Raw genomic sequence first — 16013 nt, 5'->3', positions numbered from 1 at the left:
TTGGCATCAGGGTCGATGCTTGTTATGAAACATACTTGTAAATGATGCAAGTGAAAACAGAATTTTTTTTTTTTTTTTGCTTCTTCAAAACAGAAACTTGCAGAAGTTTCCTGGAAATTTAACCGTTACAGCTTCACATCAGATCACGTTGTGTCTGAGAAGTCGTGTTTTTATCCATCAGTTTGGTCCACATGACCACAAATACTACAGTACCCATGAGCCCCCCCCCCCGAGAGATTTGTCAGGAGCCGCCACTGGTTTAGATTAAAAACGTGTGATAAGCTTATTAAACATGGTGTTTTTCAGCGTTTTTGCTTTTTCCACAGACGTTTCCTCTCTGAACAAGGAGCCTGTGGAGCTGCTCACAGATAAACACAGCACCAACGTCGGAGTTTGACTCACTGATGTGTTTTAATAGTTTAATACAACATTGGAGCTCAGAGGGATCAGATACGCTCACAGTACTTGTTAGTAGGAGACATTTATTGTTGCTTTGGCCTTTGAATGAGGTTTGATACCAATAAGCAAAATATAGAAAATCAAATCAAAAAGACAGAGGCATCAGCAGCATGAGTCCATGGATCCAGCCTGCCTCAGGTCACCTGCCCAGGCAGCAGCTGCTGCTGCTGCTGCTGCTGCTGGTGGTGGTGGTGGTGTGATGGCGTGGGGGATGTTTTCTTGTCACTGTCTGTCTGAGTATTGTCTCTGAGCACGTTCATCCCTCCATGACACAGTCTGCCTGGATCCTTCCAGCGGGATCATGCTCCATAAAGCTGAGGTCGTCCACCGCAGTGACCTTCCCCAGCCTCCAGATGTATACGATGCACAGGATGTTATTTATCACACTGCTGCCATCTTGTGGCTGCAGGAGGAAACTACAACAACTAACGACCACACAAACATGACTGATGCAAGCAGTGAAGTTGTGGGAAGGCAAAGCAGGCAGCCGCTGGGGCCTCAGGGGCCGAGTGATGCCCCACAGGGCCCCACTTTGTCCTTGTCTACCCCTGACTGTGATTCTACAACGACAGAAGGCGGTGAGGCGGTGCTCTTCTTTTTTCCTTTACATGATTTTGTTTGTGCTTCAGCTTTGAACCATTTTTAGAAATTTCCTGTGTGTCGCTGTTTTACTTCATATTTTTGAAAATATTTTCAGATTCCAGCAAACCTGCATAATGTGCTGTTATTGAATTCTTGCGATCATCACCAGCGTGATGCGTCGATGCCTCAGTTTTGGCTGAGGGGTCAGAGGTCAGAGGTCAGGTGAGGGAGGGTTTGGGTTGATACTTCACTCTGTTGTAGTCATCAACTGTGGTTTCTACGGGGGGCTTCTTCCAGTATTCCTCCAGACCCAGTGCCAGACACAGAGCGATGGCCGCCATCTGCAGCACACACAGTGCATGATGACATTCATTCTGCTGAATCATCACATGCTACGTGCTGTGTAATGCAGAGCTGCTGATTTTTGTGAGAGATGCTTTTAGCTCCTGCTTTAATGTACAAACGCTTCCACTGTTACAAACGAGTGTTTGTCTGATCCAGAATCTCGAAACGCTGTTAGAAACTCACGCTAACGTCCAGAAACTCAAACATTTGAAACTCGGTGTTGGTTTACCGTGATGGTGGCAACGGCCGAGATGATTCCTATCCTGAGTTTGATGGGGAAGCTTAGGTAGCTCTTCAGGATGGGACCACAGGGCTGCCAAACACAGAGGTCAAAGGTCAAAATTCAACATTGATAAAACTTTACTTTTTCTTACCTGTGATGTACATTAGGAAAACTTCCATACGGAAGAATGGTGGAAATACAGAAAGTAATGAGACCATGTGGTTACCTGAGAGTGAACCAGTTTATCTGTGACCTGTGTGGTCGAAGGGGAAGGGTCACTGCCGACCACCACACAGGTTCCGGAGTTACCAGGCTGGGCGCTGTGAGGCAAGGAGAAGAAGGAGGACAAAACCTGAGCAGGGTTTCTGGAAGAAGTCGAGGAGCTGCAGGAGCTCAACACTTCTACAACATCTGGAAGCTCAGAGCTCGTTGTATAACTCAAAATATCTTTGCTGAGTTACCTGAGCTGGGCAGGAGACGTGCAGAAGCAGGACTCAGGAAGTTGATTCTCCCAGTCTTCAAAACTCCTCAGACCACAGCAGGAGTCCTGACAAACACAGAAACAGTCGGACTGTCTGAAACCAAAGGTTCAGTCCATCTCTGACGAGTCAAACTGAATTCAGCAAACTGAGAAAGAAAAGAAACCATCTTTTACCAGGTGTCGTGTCTGTCACATCCTGTTTGTTACCACGTGTGAAAAACAGGTTTTTCACACGTGGTAAAAGACGGTTTTTCTTTCTTTCTTTCTTTTCTTTCTTTGCTGTGACTCCTTCTGCAATGAATCAGATTCATTTCAATACTGTGATTTAATTGTTTCGTCATGTGTCTTACTGAGGTCTGGAGTGTGCTCAGTTCCTTCTGGATGTATTCCTCTGCTCTGTGAAGAGGAGTCACGTTCAGAAACACGTTGTCCACTTCACTGTCCATCTGCAGGACACAGGCAAAACAGCACAGAGAAAACTGATACCAGACAAAATACCAGTCATTCTGTGAGTGTGAGACGAAAACGTTTGGAGGAGGAGGTGGAGACGAAGAGCTCAGCAGCCTTTAAGGCTTCACTTCTTTATACTGAAATCATTATTGCAGGCATTTCTGTATCATGAATATGAAGCTAACTTCAGATTCACTCGGCAGATAAAAATATGATCACAGGCCTGAAAAGGTCGAGAAGCTGTGACCTGAGAAAATGAGATCTGTCCCAAACCATCACACTGTGGACTGTGATGAGCACCCCGGCCTGTAGGAGGCGCCAGTGGCAGAGAAGAGTGGATTTTACAGGGATACCTGATACCTGAGCTTGGACCTGGACCAGCGGAGAGGCAACAACCATCAGAGCCACAAACTCCACGAAGATCAGAGCAGAGAACTGAAGAAGACAATGACAGGTTAGCTGTGTGTGTGTGTGTCTGTGTGTGTGTAGCTGTGTGTGTGTGTCTCACCACCAGCAGCAGAGGCTTGAGGTCCAAAGATGCAGCACAGATGCCCAGAACAGACAAAACCACTGTGATTGGACCAAACACCTGCAGGACCAGTAAACCATCCGCACTGGACAAGTCCTCAAACAGCTGGGGGACAGACAGAGTTTTGTCCTCTGTGATTCAGTAGAAACGATCGGGACGTTTGGAAAAGCACAAACATACATGAAAATAATGAAAAGGCTGAACACTCATGCTTTTCCTGGGAACAGTAAAGCTTCCTGAGTCCGTCTGAGATCTCTTTATTTCATGTGTATAAATCTATAGTATTTCATTCCATATTCTGTTATTTTATTATGCATTTCATTAAATGTTTGCAGAGGTATCACATCATTCATCTGTTTCATTTCTTGTTTATATAGTTAATCACTCATTTGTTTGATTTCCTCTCCGTGAAGACGCTGTGAAGGAAAACAGCAGCAGGCAGCAGCGTTACCTCAGCAACCAGATTGCTGCGGTCGGTGGAGGAGAAGCCGACGCCGATCATCACCACACCAGACACCTGCCGAGATAACGAAGGGAAGCATTAAAAGAAAACATCTGCAGATGAGAGCGGCTGAGTGTGTGCTGGGTTTCACAGAGGAGGAAATCTTTACCAGCAGCCACATTCCTCAGAAACTGCTCTGCCTCCCCAGAGAGACGCTCATCAGACTCCCATCAGCTGTGGACTCTGACGGCTCTGAATCTCAGCCAGAGTTTAAACTTCCACAAACTCTCCCGCCGCACAGAGAAACTCCCATTCCCCCAGTTTAAAGCTTCCAGCCTCTGTTTCTCACACTGAGACCTTTTCCTGCAGCTTGGCTTTATCTGAAGCTCTGTTTGTGTTGCTACTGAGTTCAATGCACTGATATGACTTGGTTTTATTTCAACATTCACTTAAAACAAATATATGAAAGAAAAACATGACAAAAAACTTAAATCCAACAAAGTCAATAAACAAGTGTCCATAGTGGTCCAGACTGCTCCCAACAACAACAACAACAACAACAACAACAACAACAACAAAGTGAAAGTCTCATGTCATGCTACAGCTGGGTTAAACTGAAACATGCACTCTAATTACTTTAATCAGCTGATGGAGGGTAAACAATGACAACACAGCAGCCAAAACAGGAAGCAGGAAAACAGAAGCCAGTAAACAGAGGCAGCTCAGAGGAATGTTTCAGTTTGTGTTTTACTGAGACGCAAAATATCAGAAATACACACAGTTACTGAGGATGAAGAAGATTTTAAGACACAAAGTGAACCCGAAGGTGGTTATTAAAGAGACGAATGAGAAGGAAAGGAGAGGTGAGGAAAGGACTGAAGGGAGGAAGTGAGGAGAGGAAATACACAGAAACAGTGGTTAGGGAGAAAGGTAAACATAGAATTACTAATTAGACAACAAAAGACATGTCGATTGAAAGTGGGAGGTCCTGAGACTGATCCCTGAGGAACCCCACGCGTTTTTACCTCTGTGATAAATCTCACTTCTCTGCTGCTAAAGATTCCAGCTGCTCATCATCACATCCATCAAAACCAAACACAAACATGCCGTTAGCAGTTAGCGGTTAGCAGTTAGCTTACCAGTAGCAACACAGTGACACAGATAGAGAGTCCTCGCAAGTAACTCCTGCAGCGAGCCATGACTGCTGCCTGAGAGAGTCGAGCTAGAATAGAAACAGAGTAAAGACCAGAGCCGACTGTGTGTGTGTGTGATGGATGTTGTTTAAACCTCAGGAGTGTTTGGCTGCTGAACGAAGAACATGACCAAGTTTGGAAGATCAGCTGGAGAGGAGAGGAGAGGAGGGAAAAAGGAGAGGAGGGAACAAGGAGAGGAGGGAACAAGGAGAGGAGAGTTTACTCCACCAAATTAGATTTAATTAAGAGGAGGAGGAGAAGGAGGAGGAGAGATTGAAACAGAAATATGGAGGAAAGAAAAACAGGAACGGAAACACAGAAGAAAAAGAAAGTGAAAGTTTGATGCAGATGAAAGATGTGTGTGAGGGTCTGGTCTGATGGATCTGGATCCTTGGATCCAGCCTGCCTCCGGTCACCTGTCGGGGCTGCTGGTGGTGTGATGGTGTGGGCGATGTTTTCTCGTCATGGTCTGAATGTCACAGTCTGTCTGAGTATTGTCTCTGACCATGTTCATGTCCATGACACAGTTTAATGCTCCACAAAGCTGAAGTCGTCTCAAACTGGTTTCATGGACATGACAGTGAGTTCAGCGTCTCCAGATCTGGATCCAGTAGAACACCTGTGGGATGTCAACATGGAGCAGAACCTCAGAGGAAGGTTTCAGTGAATCCATGCTACACACGGTAAAAAGAACCCAAAAACATACACAACACAGAGGAAGTCCGACTGTAATAAAATCAAGAGGAGAGAATTTTTATTATCTATTTATTATTTATCGTTCAGGAAGCCAGACCTCCTTTAGGTAAATAAAAGTAAGTAGAATAGAACAGAATGACAGACTTTTCAAAATAAGAAAAAAAGAAGTTTAGAAAACCGTGAGACTGAAAGTTTTGGACACAGTACAACAACAACAACAACAACAAAATCTGCTTATCAGTTCTCTTTAATGGAAAATGCCAGTGAAGCCTGTTGAATAGAATAAAACCGAATGGAATTCAGTGGAGTCATTAAACACAGCGCTGTGTTGACTTTAGACTAAAAATAACTGAAGGGGAAGGCCTGACTGTCTGGGTGTGTGTGTTTATGTCCATGCATGAGTGTGTGTGAGAGGCAGTCATAAACAGAGATCCTGCTGGTGTGTGTCGGGATCAGCTGGACCGGCCCACGCCGTGATAATGATGAAAAACACTTCAGCTGCAGTCACGTGTGATGGAGGCCAAGTGGAACATTATCATCCATCACTGCCTGACATGTGCAGGGGAAACATCCAGTACAGCCGTTACACACCCGGTGTAACTCTCGTTCTCTGAGTATTCTTTGGTTTCCTCAGCGGCTCCCAAAAATCAGAGCAGTGACCAGGATTCTTCTGGAAGAATCGCTGGATCTAAGGAAAGTCAAAGACACCAGAAGCTGCCAAAAGCTTTCCATTGTGAACAAATGTCCATAAATCCACTAAGAAACCATGAAAAAGCAGCTTCAGAACCTGACTGAGAATAATCATGTTTTTAAGTTTTCTTCAGTATCATAGTAATCCTCAGAGACTCCTACTTCAGACCTCTTAATATACGAAACAGCAAATGAAAGCCTACAAAAGCCTGGAGGCATATAACTTCTTGTGAGCGGGTGGGTCCACAGCTTTGGTACCAAACGGCTCCAAGACGATTATGGTTTGGTGTTTATTCTTATACTGGTGATGTATAAGCTAGCAGCTAGCAACAGCAGCTATAATGTCAACAAACACATCTTACAGGGATACAAGGGGGTTTATTTGTCAGTTACATAGAAATACTAATGTATGACATGACAGCGAAATAGCATTTGGTCTGCTGAGCCAACGTCCCCTAACACGGTAGGGCAGCCTGAAAAGTCCCAATGAAGTCCATATTAGACTACCGGCAACTTAATAATTATTACTATGTAAATGAGCATTAAGCGACAACGTAATGATATAAACACAGCCACAAAAACGTTAAAAAGTTAGCTAGCTAACATACCTTTGAGGAAGTGGTCGCTGCAGACACGGCGTTAGCAGACTGCTCCTCCCGACCGCAGACGGAGGTTTAAGATCCACCTTTTACAGCGTTGTTCTCTATGTTTTTTATATTTATCACCTTTGTGGGTGACTACTCTTGGTACCCTGTAATAGCTTTTTGTCTTTTTCTCTATTGGAACGATCTGAGCACCGGTAAGCTACAGAAAACATCGGCATTTCCCCTCACGGTAGAGTCTCGGCGTGTCAGTCAGCTGACGGCTGAAACACTTCCTGTCCACCGTCTGAATCTGGCGCCCTCGCGCCGCTGCGTCGTGACGTCACGTGAAACCCACCTTTTTGTGTGCAGCTTCTTCTCAGAGCCGCAGGTGAGCCGGTCCATCGGCGGCGGTGAACAGTGAAGCAACGGAGCATCGAGTTTCCGTTTGTCTGATACTCACACAAATATAAAAACAGAAATCTGACCAGCAGCTGTGTAACAGGCTGTTTTATAGACCTGAGGTATTGGAAACGCACCCGCAGTTAGCTAGCTATTTATTTATTTATAATACACATCAGTGACTCTCCAGTTACTGACTGTCATACAGGATTTAACCGCAAGGCGGAGCTGTTCACTAACAGTCATAATAAAACACCCTGTGACAGTTTTGATCTCCAAAGTCCGCTGTAATCTGTAGTTCCCATACCGGGAGTCGAACCCGGGCCGCCTGGGTGAAAACCAGGAATCCTAACCGCTAGACCATATGGGATGTGATAAACAACTCTGACTGTGATGAGAAAACTAACAGACTGAACTTCAGGTGCTTTGGTCCGTGTGGTCCGGCGCCCAGCAGAGGTCCTGCGGACGAGTCGAGTGGGGTCCAGAGAAAACATGGAGAGAAGGTGAGTTTCCTTTTCATATGTATTTTATTTTTACTTCACATACTTTCTGGAAGCCTCTTCTTGCAAGAAAATACAAATTGTTAAGCATCACGTAATCATGACTCAGCAACTTAAAATGACTTTACATTTACTTACTAATAATTCAGAGATGCTCATTGGGATTTTATTTCAATCATAATCTTTCCTAGTTTTATTCCCGTGCTGGGAGCAGACCGAGAAATAAAAGCTGAGCAAATGTTGGAGATCCTCTCACACATTATGACACTCGATGTTCCACAGTTAATCCAGACAGGTGATTAAAAACACACAAAAATAAAATAATCCTTAAAAAAACAGAAAAACAATGCAACAAGATTCAGAGTGAAAAGAGATGAGACTAAGAAAATCAAGTTCAGCTTCACAAGATTTTAACCACAAAGTAAATATAATAAAAATCAAAGGTTAATGAGTGATATTCTGTAACAATGTGGTTTTAAAATATTAAATGTGTGCAGCAGTATTGTTACCATAGCTTTTATTTCTGAAAGGTTTATTAATTTACAGCAGCACAGAAGCAGCACTTAAACTTCCTGAGGATTATTTTGAAATAATAATAAAAAAAACAAATGGCAGCAGTTTTATCAGAATATGCGCTCAGACATAAATCTATGAAAGCCCATTCCTCCCAAAATAAAATAAAATAAAGGCAGAAATGACAGTTCAGCTCTCAGAGGAATCACAACACTATGATTCTAATAAATTCAAATCACATATAAAGATGAGTCTGGATTTTTACTTATGTGTAAATGATAAGTTCCTTCTAATGAGAAACTAATTGAATTTTATATTTTTTATTAAATGCAACCTCAATTCTTTCTGGGCTTCCATAGAAAATATGATCAAGACAGTTTGACCATTTGTGTTTTGTTTTTTCAGCCATTTGTCTGAGTTTTGTTTTTTGAGGCCAAGTGTGAACAGAAACGTGGAAGACTTCCTGTTGGACATGTCCACAAGGTGAGTGATGAGCGTTTCTCTGCAGAGTTAAAGGAACACTGATACTGTGGGAAATCAAAGCTTTAACTGATCTGAGTCAGAAAATCAAAACTAGATTTTTCTCTCATGTTTCTCTTTAATTGGTTCGTTTAAATCTCATTTAATTTTTTTTTTTTTTTTAATCATTAGTTTGTCACATCTCAGCACAGAAACATCTCAGGCTGCATTAACCACAACAAATATCAGCGTGTTCCTTCACAATAAAAGCACAGGTTAAATTAGAGTAGCACTGAGAGCAGGTAGATGTCGCACGGGTCATTTGGGCACTGCTGATTGGCTGTTGCGAGGCAGCGAGGGGTGGGGGGGTTCAGGCGTTAGCCGTGTTAGTGGCAGACTCCTTCCTGCCGATCTGACAGTAGAGAATCATGGAGAAGACCATGCCGAAAATCTGCAGAGAGAACAGACGCCGAACTTTAGATGCAGAAAAATGCAGAATTAACTGAGATTTGGTTTAAAAGAATGTTCTTTTCCCACATGGTGTGTGTGTGTGTGTACTGACCAGCAGGATGGCGATGGCGAAGGCGATTCCCAGCACCACCTCCATGTGCTTCTCCATCAGGCTGATGATTCTATCGGCGCAGGGCTGCAGAGGGTGAGGTCACATAGTTTTACAATTCGATCATTTCTGACTGAGGCACTGATTTAAACATAAAGACGAGTCGTCAGGCAGGTTCCTCTGTTCTGGTCTCACCTCCTGGTAGGTGCCGGCGGACTTGCATTCCGGGTCGGTGGCGTTGCAGCGACAGGAGTCAGGGACCTTCTCCCAGTCTGCTGGTCCCTTCAGGAGACCACAACACTTCAGCTGTAAGGACACAACAGGTGAGACCAGACTGTTAGCAGGACGTTAGCAGGACGTTAGCAGGACGTTAGCAGGACGTTAGCAGGACGTTAGCAGGACGAACCATGATCGGCTTCAGAATTTCATTTTCCAGAGAAGTTGCCAAAAGACTGATTTAGAGACAGAAAACACTTTGATGATTGATTGAGTGATCGATTGACTGATCGATTGATTCTCAGTTGTGAGGATTTGCTGCTTTTCTTTGTCACATGACAGTAAACTGAACAAGGATTTATTTTAACAGCATCTGTGAAACCTGGATAAACCAGGTTTGCACCCTCCAGTGGGTTTCCATGGTAACTGCAGCCTGACTGGTACATGGGTAGATCAATTTCTTCAATAGATAAAAGCTGATATCACAGACCAGTCCTCAGCATCCACCATGATCACATGATCTCAGGCGAATCAGCTCCTCTGAAACCGTGTGAACGTTCATGTCGGAGGATTAATGACAGACTGCGTCAGTGTGATGTGTGTGTGTGTGTGTGGTGTGTGTGTGTGTGTGTGTGGTGTGTGTGTGTGTGTGTGTGTGTGTGTTACCTCCCGCTGCAGCTTCTCCAGGTCGTCCCTCACATTCTGGGGTTGGTTTGACAGCGGGGTGAGTTTTTCCAGACGCTGCTTCACCCAGTCCTTCACCTTTACAGACACACAACGAAAACACAAATAAATAAACAAATAGAACAAAGGAAAGTTTGATTCTCCCAACAAAGTGATGAGAGCACAGACGTGAGATCGCGGTCACATCCAGCTTTACCTTTGTCTCGCCCACAGCTCCCAGGATGCCCGCCGCCAGCAGGAGGATGAAGATGAGGAGGAGGGTGATGAAGAACTGAGAGGACACAGGAGGAGGAAGAGGGACGACTTTTAAGGCAGAATAACGTTTCAGTGAACAGCTGAGAAAATATCGCACCAGAAAACATTTCTAAAAATGAACGGTGCTTTGGCTGAACAAAGAGAAAGTTTTTCTCCAATGAAATGAAAAATCATTTGTGAAGAACCACGCGATGATGCTCACCAGCAGCAGCATGCAGCGGTTCTCTCTGATGGCTCCGCAGCAGCCGAGGAACCCGAGCACCATGATGATCACTCCGATGGCGATCATCAGGTCGATGCCAGGAAGAGATTCATTGGTGATCTGAAGACGAGTAAAAGTTTCGAGATTTGGTCGCTGGGCAGATTTCTGGATGAGCTCGGGTTCAGGTGGCAAAAAGCAGAGCTGATTGATTCATGATTAAACTCACCAGGTTTCCATCCTTGCTGACTTTCAGGTAGATGGACACGCCCAGGATGATGCAACCACTCAGCTGTATGGAGAGAGAGAGAGAGAGAGAGAGAGAGAGAGAGAGAGAGAGATTCGTTTTAAATTACAGAGGAACAAGCTGCGTCTCAGTGAAGAGTTAATTGGAGAAACTCTGGCGACACCTGGTGGAGAAAACCTGCAACTGAAACTCCAAAAACCACAAAAACAAACATTTTGGAATGTACGTGTTCAAATATTTGAAATAGACGAGTAAAGCATCACATGGCAGCACTGTGCTGAGCCCACACCCACTGACCACACTGACCACGAAACTATGATCACTACTGGACAAAAGAAAACCTGCAGAGCTTCTTCACATGTTTGTGGAGCACATGGAAAACTATGACACACAAAGTTCACAAAACTGGACCAAAGACAGGACACCCAGTGGACCCTCAGTCAGTGGACCCTCAGTCAGGATCCGGACTCTGTCAGGGAGAGGACTGCATGACGGCAGCTCCTTCGTGGGGCGGGGCTCGGGACTGGTGAGTGACATGTATTATTTAGCTCTCATACAATTAGCGGCTACACGCTACTGTGAGTAATGATCCAGGATCAATATTTCAGCAGGCGGGAGATGGAGGACAGAGCCCGAAAACACAGACCAGTCAGGGGACAAGTCCACCGCGTTTCTATGGAGACCAATACGCAGCAGCTAATTACAGGATGAAGTGGATGAAATGGATGTAAATGAAGACAGACAGAGAGACACACAGACAGACAAGGTGCATTTTCCTCTGTTTACAAACATAAATCTCTAGTTCCAGCGTTTCACTTGTTTTAAATAACCGCTGCATTTAAAGTCAGCACCAGCTGCATTCGTTTGTACATATAATATAAACCAGAACTGTTAAAACAAACGAGCATTTTCTTTGTTTTCTGACATCGTTTCTGTTTACAGAAAAAATGATGGATCATTCACTGCATTTATGAATGAACGGAAACAGAAGAGACAAACTTCTGTTAAGGTCACGACCCCTGAGCTGCAAACACACACACACACACACACACACACACACACACACACACACACACGTGAGGCCACCACACCCTCAGCCTATTTGTACAGTGCTCTTTATTCAGGAAGGCTGAATAAATAACAGCTTTAAATCACTTGGCTATAACTATGGCTCCTTCTGAGTCACCACACACACCTGACCAGTGAAACCAGTAAAACCACTGTCTGAAGATGTTCCTGACCAATCAGCAGCGGCCTCAGGTGAACACTGCTGAAGGCAAAGAGAGGCCACAGCAAATCCTGATCTGATTTAGGTTTTTTCTCTTCACTGAGAAATAAAAATTATACATAAACTTCCTCACTGTAATGACTGCACAGCGCTGTGTTGCCATGGCGCTGTCAATCAAATCTGATCAAATCACGCCCACACAGTCCTGATGAAGCAGCAGCAATAAGTCAGAGCTGAGCTTCATTTTCTATTATTCACGCATAAAACCAAACGATGTTTTTTCCAAACTTTAACATTTGGGATTTTGAAACTCAGAAGTTACTGAGAGCAAACTAAAGTTCAGATTAGTTGAACGACAAACAGAGACAGACGAGCTGCTGGTGCCAACATGGCCCGAGGGAAAAAACCTCCATCGGTTTGTTGTTCAAACGTTTGAAGATGAGAAAAACTAAAACTGCTCCAACTGCCAGGTGAGAGTAGGATCATCGACTTGCTGTAAAATGGTGGAAGAGTGAGCACAGCATTAATGGGAAACCGGTGCTTAAACCTGTGATGTGGAGGAGGGATTTTCCGCTTTTCCACTGTTTTAACCTGAAAAAAAAAAAAACACCCGCACAAAGATTTGTCCTTTCCAGGCGGATTTCAACATTACAGAAAAAAACCTGTACGAACATGCAAAGAAAGAGCTGCTGTACAGTCGCAGCTCTTTGTTATCACAAAATCAAACCAGAGGGATTCAAACCTGCGTCATGGCTCAGTGATAAGAACACAGGGAAAACCTGCCGAGCAACATAGTGATCACAGGCTCAGCAGGTCTGAAAGACTGAACCCAGATCAGAGGAAACGCTTAGAAACCGGCATCAAATGAAAACGGATCAGGATTACACATGATGAAGATCCTTATCAAAGGGATTACATCTGATCAGGATCACAGCCGGATCCCATCCTGATTCACCAGGATAAAAATAACAGATTAAAGGAATAAAGTTAATCACAGTCCCAGTTTATCAGGGTTACATCTGTTCATAATTAAAGTTGATCAGAATTAAAGTTAATTAGGATTAAACCTGACTTGTATTACACTTGATCAGGATTAAAGTTAATCAGTTTACATCCAATTAAGATAGCAGTTCATGGCAGTTATGTCCCTGCTGGGCTCCTGTACATCCGTCAGACTGGATGTTGAGATCATTGTTAGCCGCTCATCGAGTGTTTGTCCTTGTTGGGAAACAGCTAGTAAGCACAGTGATAACAACAACAACAACAACAATAATAATAATAATTACGGGGTCAATCAACTGAAGTGATGCTCATTCAGTCATTCAAACCTGAGGAGTTGTGGCGGCTCATTCCTCAGCAGTGACTCACAGGCACTCAGCAGCCGTAGTGAGTCACTGCGTAACTGAGACACTGTACAAACTGTTCTGTGGCAGATCCACCAGACCAGTGGGCAGAAGAGACGCTTTCGTAACACAATTACCACACACACACACACACACACACTGACAATTACAGGAGTGACACAATAATACAGAGGAGCAGTACAAAGTAGGATGAGATGGAAATACTCAAGTACAGCACATGAACCCTGTCTGCTGATTTTTTTGAAAACCTTAAAACCAGCTTTGTTGTTGTTGTTGTACCTAAAAGGAATTTAATATAGTCGGCTCTTTTTCCAAATTTCAACTGGTTTATCAAAGTAAAAATCCAACAACCACTTCATAATCAGACAGTGATGCTACCTGATCTAAGTGTATGTTTTTACTGTGCACCTGTGGTTTCCTGTAGAGCTACAACATGCTTTCTTTCTGTTCGCCTCATCTCTTTCCTCTGCAGGAACGGTCCCTGAACGCAGCATCTATTATTCATGGAGGATATGAGCACTCTGCACTCTGCTAACAGGCGCTGATGGACAGACACAGAGCTGCAGATAACTGCTCGCTCCTCTTCTGGACAGATGTTTGCGTCTCAGGAGAAGTTTGTCCGTAAAGTGACCGTCCACTGACGGAGAGGCTCAGGGCGTCCGACACAACTCACAACCAAGTCGAGTCGCAAGGCCTACAAACACAAACGAGTGGAGAGAAAACACACACGATCTTTTCCACAGTGTCAGACGGCTGACCTCTTTACAACATCACATCTGCCACAAGTTAGAAAAAACTGCAGCAAATAGGTTTTACAGTAAATAACCCCACCCTCACCATCATTAGCTAAACACATCATGTCCACTATGTCCACTGTGCTGTTCGAATCAAGTTAACATTGATTTAACGTTGTTTCTGGGAACATGAGAGACAGACTGAAATAACCTCAGCAGGCAGCAGCAGGGCTGATGTTCACACATCAGGACGCTGAGCTCACGGTGGGAATATCTGAAGTTCAGCCTTCACCTCCATCTTTGTTAGATACTGGAGCCAGAAAATGCTGAGAGTAAGACATTAACACGGCTGTGTGGGATAGGCTGAGACGCCTGTCAGTCAAGGAAATATGAAATATTCCTCTGAAGGCCTTTTCACAGCAGCACTTTAAATTTCACTGCGATTCATGTAACGGTGGAAACGCTCAGTCTCTCCTCCAAAGACTCTGTGGTGTTAGAGTCCGTCTGAACTATCGGCTTCACATCATTGGTTGTGAAGTTTCTGAGGATTTACTGAATGAGAAGCAGATTCGATGCTTTTACACAGAAACACGTCGCTGCAGCTGCTGGTGTGTTCAGGTGTTCACATGAAACACGTGACAGAAGCAAACCACCGCAGATTCCTTCACATCACGTTTCAGGGCAAAGCACACTGAGTCTCAGGACAATGAAATGTGCTTTGCCTTTTATATCTCCACCGTGTGCGTCTCTATGGCGCCGTTCAAACCAACCAACAACAACAAACAGCATCAGGTTTGCGTTGAGCAAGAACTTAATCCCAAACGACTGCGTGGAGCTACAGATTAACCATCATGGAGCGTGTGGTTCTAATGGGGAACCTCCCAGAGAGGATGAGGAAACAGGGAGTGGGCTGAGCGCAGTCACTACGAAGCCTTTACACAGACGTGATGATGAGAGGCCGAGCGGCAGGACCACGCCCTGAAACCGAGCAAGTGTTTGTTTGTGGAGGGAGAGGCAGAGAGATAATCCGGAGCCGACACAACCTGTTCTACGCTGCTGATAGGACGGAAACACAAAGGACAGACAACAGAGCAGCTCCACACAGAAACTGCTACACACCACGGAGTTGTACGAAACTGAGAAAGACCAAATAATAAAGTTTCTGCTTGAAACAGGAAGAAAAAAAAGATTAAATATAAAAGACCAAAATAAAAACGTCCGATATCTGTTAAACAAAAACAGAAAACTGGTTGAAAATTGTTGGAAAAAAAACAAAAACAAAGTCAAAACCAAAAATGGAGTCATGATGATAATCTCTACTTTTTCTGATTAAAAGCTACATCTCAGCTTCCAGGACCAGAGTGACACATCAACATGGTTCCTCATCTCTAACAACATTTCTTTGGAATAACAACACTTGTCTAGTAGATCACCAGTGAAGTCAAAGAGTTGACAAGTTTAAAATGATGTGATCACGCTGCGTTTTGTTTTCCAGACTCACCCAGAAAAGAAGGTTGAAGAAGAAGAGCAGGTACTTGATGCATTTGTTCACGGCCATGGTTTTCCTTCACTGGTTCGTCCTCAGCGGCTCAGTCAGGACTCGCTGCTCTCGACAGACACAGGCTTCCTAATGAATGAAGGCAGAGACAGAGACGTCCTCAGGACTGTAAACAGACCAGCCTGCTCTACCCGTTCCCTCTCACTGATGGTACGTCCCCTTTTTGTCTTTTCCCCCTTTTCTTTCCTGCCACCTACTTTTTCTGTCACTACCTGCTTCCTTCCTTCTTTGGCTTTTCCTTTCCTTTCTTTCCTTCCCACCTTACTTCTTTCCAGAGGCATTAACAATTGAAGCAGGGAGGAGCCTGTGGGCCTCGAGATAAAACCTTTTCAAAGCCTTGATTGAGATGGATGATTGCTCTGAGTGTTGAAAGTTTGTCTTTAGAAACGGAGGTGAGAGTAAACTTTAGCGTACCTGAAGATGT

The 16013-nt window shown here is 44.2% G+C and overlaps 2 protein-coding genes and 1 non-coding gene across 7 annotated transcripts; all 3 read right to left on the bottom strand.

Moving 5' to 3' along the window:
- Positions 1–403: 403 nt before the first annotated feature.
- Positions 404–6943, bottom strand: LOC121175848 (tetraspanin-10-like). 5 transcript variants are annotated; one of them, XM_041029687.1, is made up of 10 exons: positions 6699–6943; positions 5121–5323; positions 3521–3586; positions 3049–3174; positions 2901–2975; positions 2441–2536; positions 2071–2156; positions 1836–1929; positions 1616–1699; positions 404–1382 (listed from the first exon to the last, which is right to left on the bottom strand). In XM_041029687.1, exons 3-10 carry the CDS (start codon positions 3569–3571, stop codon positions 1260–1262), a joined length of 735 nt encoding a protein of 244 aa, XP_040885621.1. In that variant the 5' UTR covers positions 3572–3586; positions 5121–5323; positions 6699–6943; the 3' UTR covers positions 404–1259. The 5 variants fall into 5 exon arrangements, with proteins under 5 accessions (XP_040885621.1, XP_040885620.1, XP_040885618.1 ...); XM_041029686.1 differs by lacking the exon at positions 5121–5323; XM_041029684.1 differs by lacking the exons at positions 5121–5323; positions 6699–6943 and adding an exon at positions 4651–5032.
- A 428-nt stretch (positions 6944–7371) lies between these two features.
- On the bottom strand, positions 7372–7443 carry trnae-uuc. Its single transcript has one exon. It is a non-coding gene; the product is annotated as a tRNA-Glu (tRNA).
- Positions 7444–7584: 141 nt separating this feature from the next.
- Positions 7585–15805, bottom strand: tspan9b (tetraspanin 9b). The gene is made up of 8 exons (XM_041030528.1): positions 15533–15805; positions 10688–10750; positions 10462–10581; positions 10201–10275; positions 9987–10082; positions 9300–9410; positions 9108–9191; positions 7585–8996 (listed from the first exon to the last, which is right to left on the bottom strand). Exons 1-8 carry the CDS (start codon positions 15587–15589, stop codon positions 8916–8918), a joined length of 687 nt encoding a protein of 228 aa, XP_040886462.1. The 5' UTR covers positions 15590–15805; the 3' UTR covers positions 7585–8915.
- Positions 15806–16013: the final 208 nt, after the last annotated feature.

The sequence above is a fragment of the Toxotes jaculatrix genome, chromosome 22, assembly GCF_017976425.1.
Source record: "Toxotes jaculatrix isolate fToxJac2 chromosome 22, fToxJac2.pri, whole genome shotgun sequence".
In the NCBI taxonomy this organism is placed as follows: domain Eukaryota; kingdom Metazoa; phylum Chordata; class Actinopteri; family Toxotidae; genus Toxotes; species Toxotes jaculatrix.
The sequence above is the reverse complement of the archived record's forward strand: the minus strand, read 5'-3'. Positions and strand labels throughout refer to the sequence as shown.

What these genes read in the sequence shown, in the direction of transcription:
- tspan9b (XM_041030528.1), bottom strand. Translation starts at nt 15,589, where the DNA reads ATGGCCGTGAACAAATGCATCAAGTACCTGCTCTTCTTCTTCAACCTT. An exon ending in TCTTCAACCTTCTTTTCTGG is followed by an intron (nt 10,751 to 15,532) that starts GTGAGTCTGGAA and finishes CTCTCCATACAG; the next exon opens with CTGAGTGGTTGCATCATCCT. An exon ending in TGGAGAAGCTGCAGCGGGAG is followed by an intron (nt 9,411 to 9,986) that starts GTAACACACACA and finishes GTGTCCTTACAG; the next exon opens with CTGAAGTGTTGTGGTCTCCT.
- LOC121175848 (XM_041029684.1), bottom strand. Translation starts at nt 4,710, where the DNA reads ATGGCTCGCTGCAGGAGTTACTTGCGAGGACTCTCTATCTGTGTCACT. An exon ending in GCAGCAATCTGGTTGCTGAG is followed by an intron (nt 3,175 to 3,520) that starts GTAACGCTGCTG and finishes TCTGTCCCCCAG; the next exon opens with CTGTTTGAGGACTTGTCCAG. An exon ending in TGGTCCAGGTCCAAGCTCAG is followed by an intron (nt 2,537 to 2,900) that starts GTATCAGGTATC and finishes TGTGTCCTGCAG; the next exon opens with ATGGACAGTGAAGTGGACAA.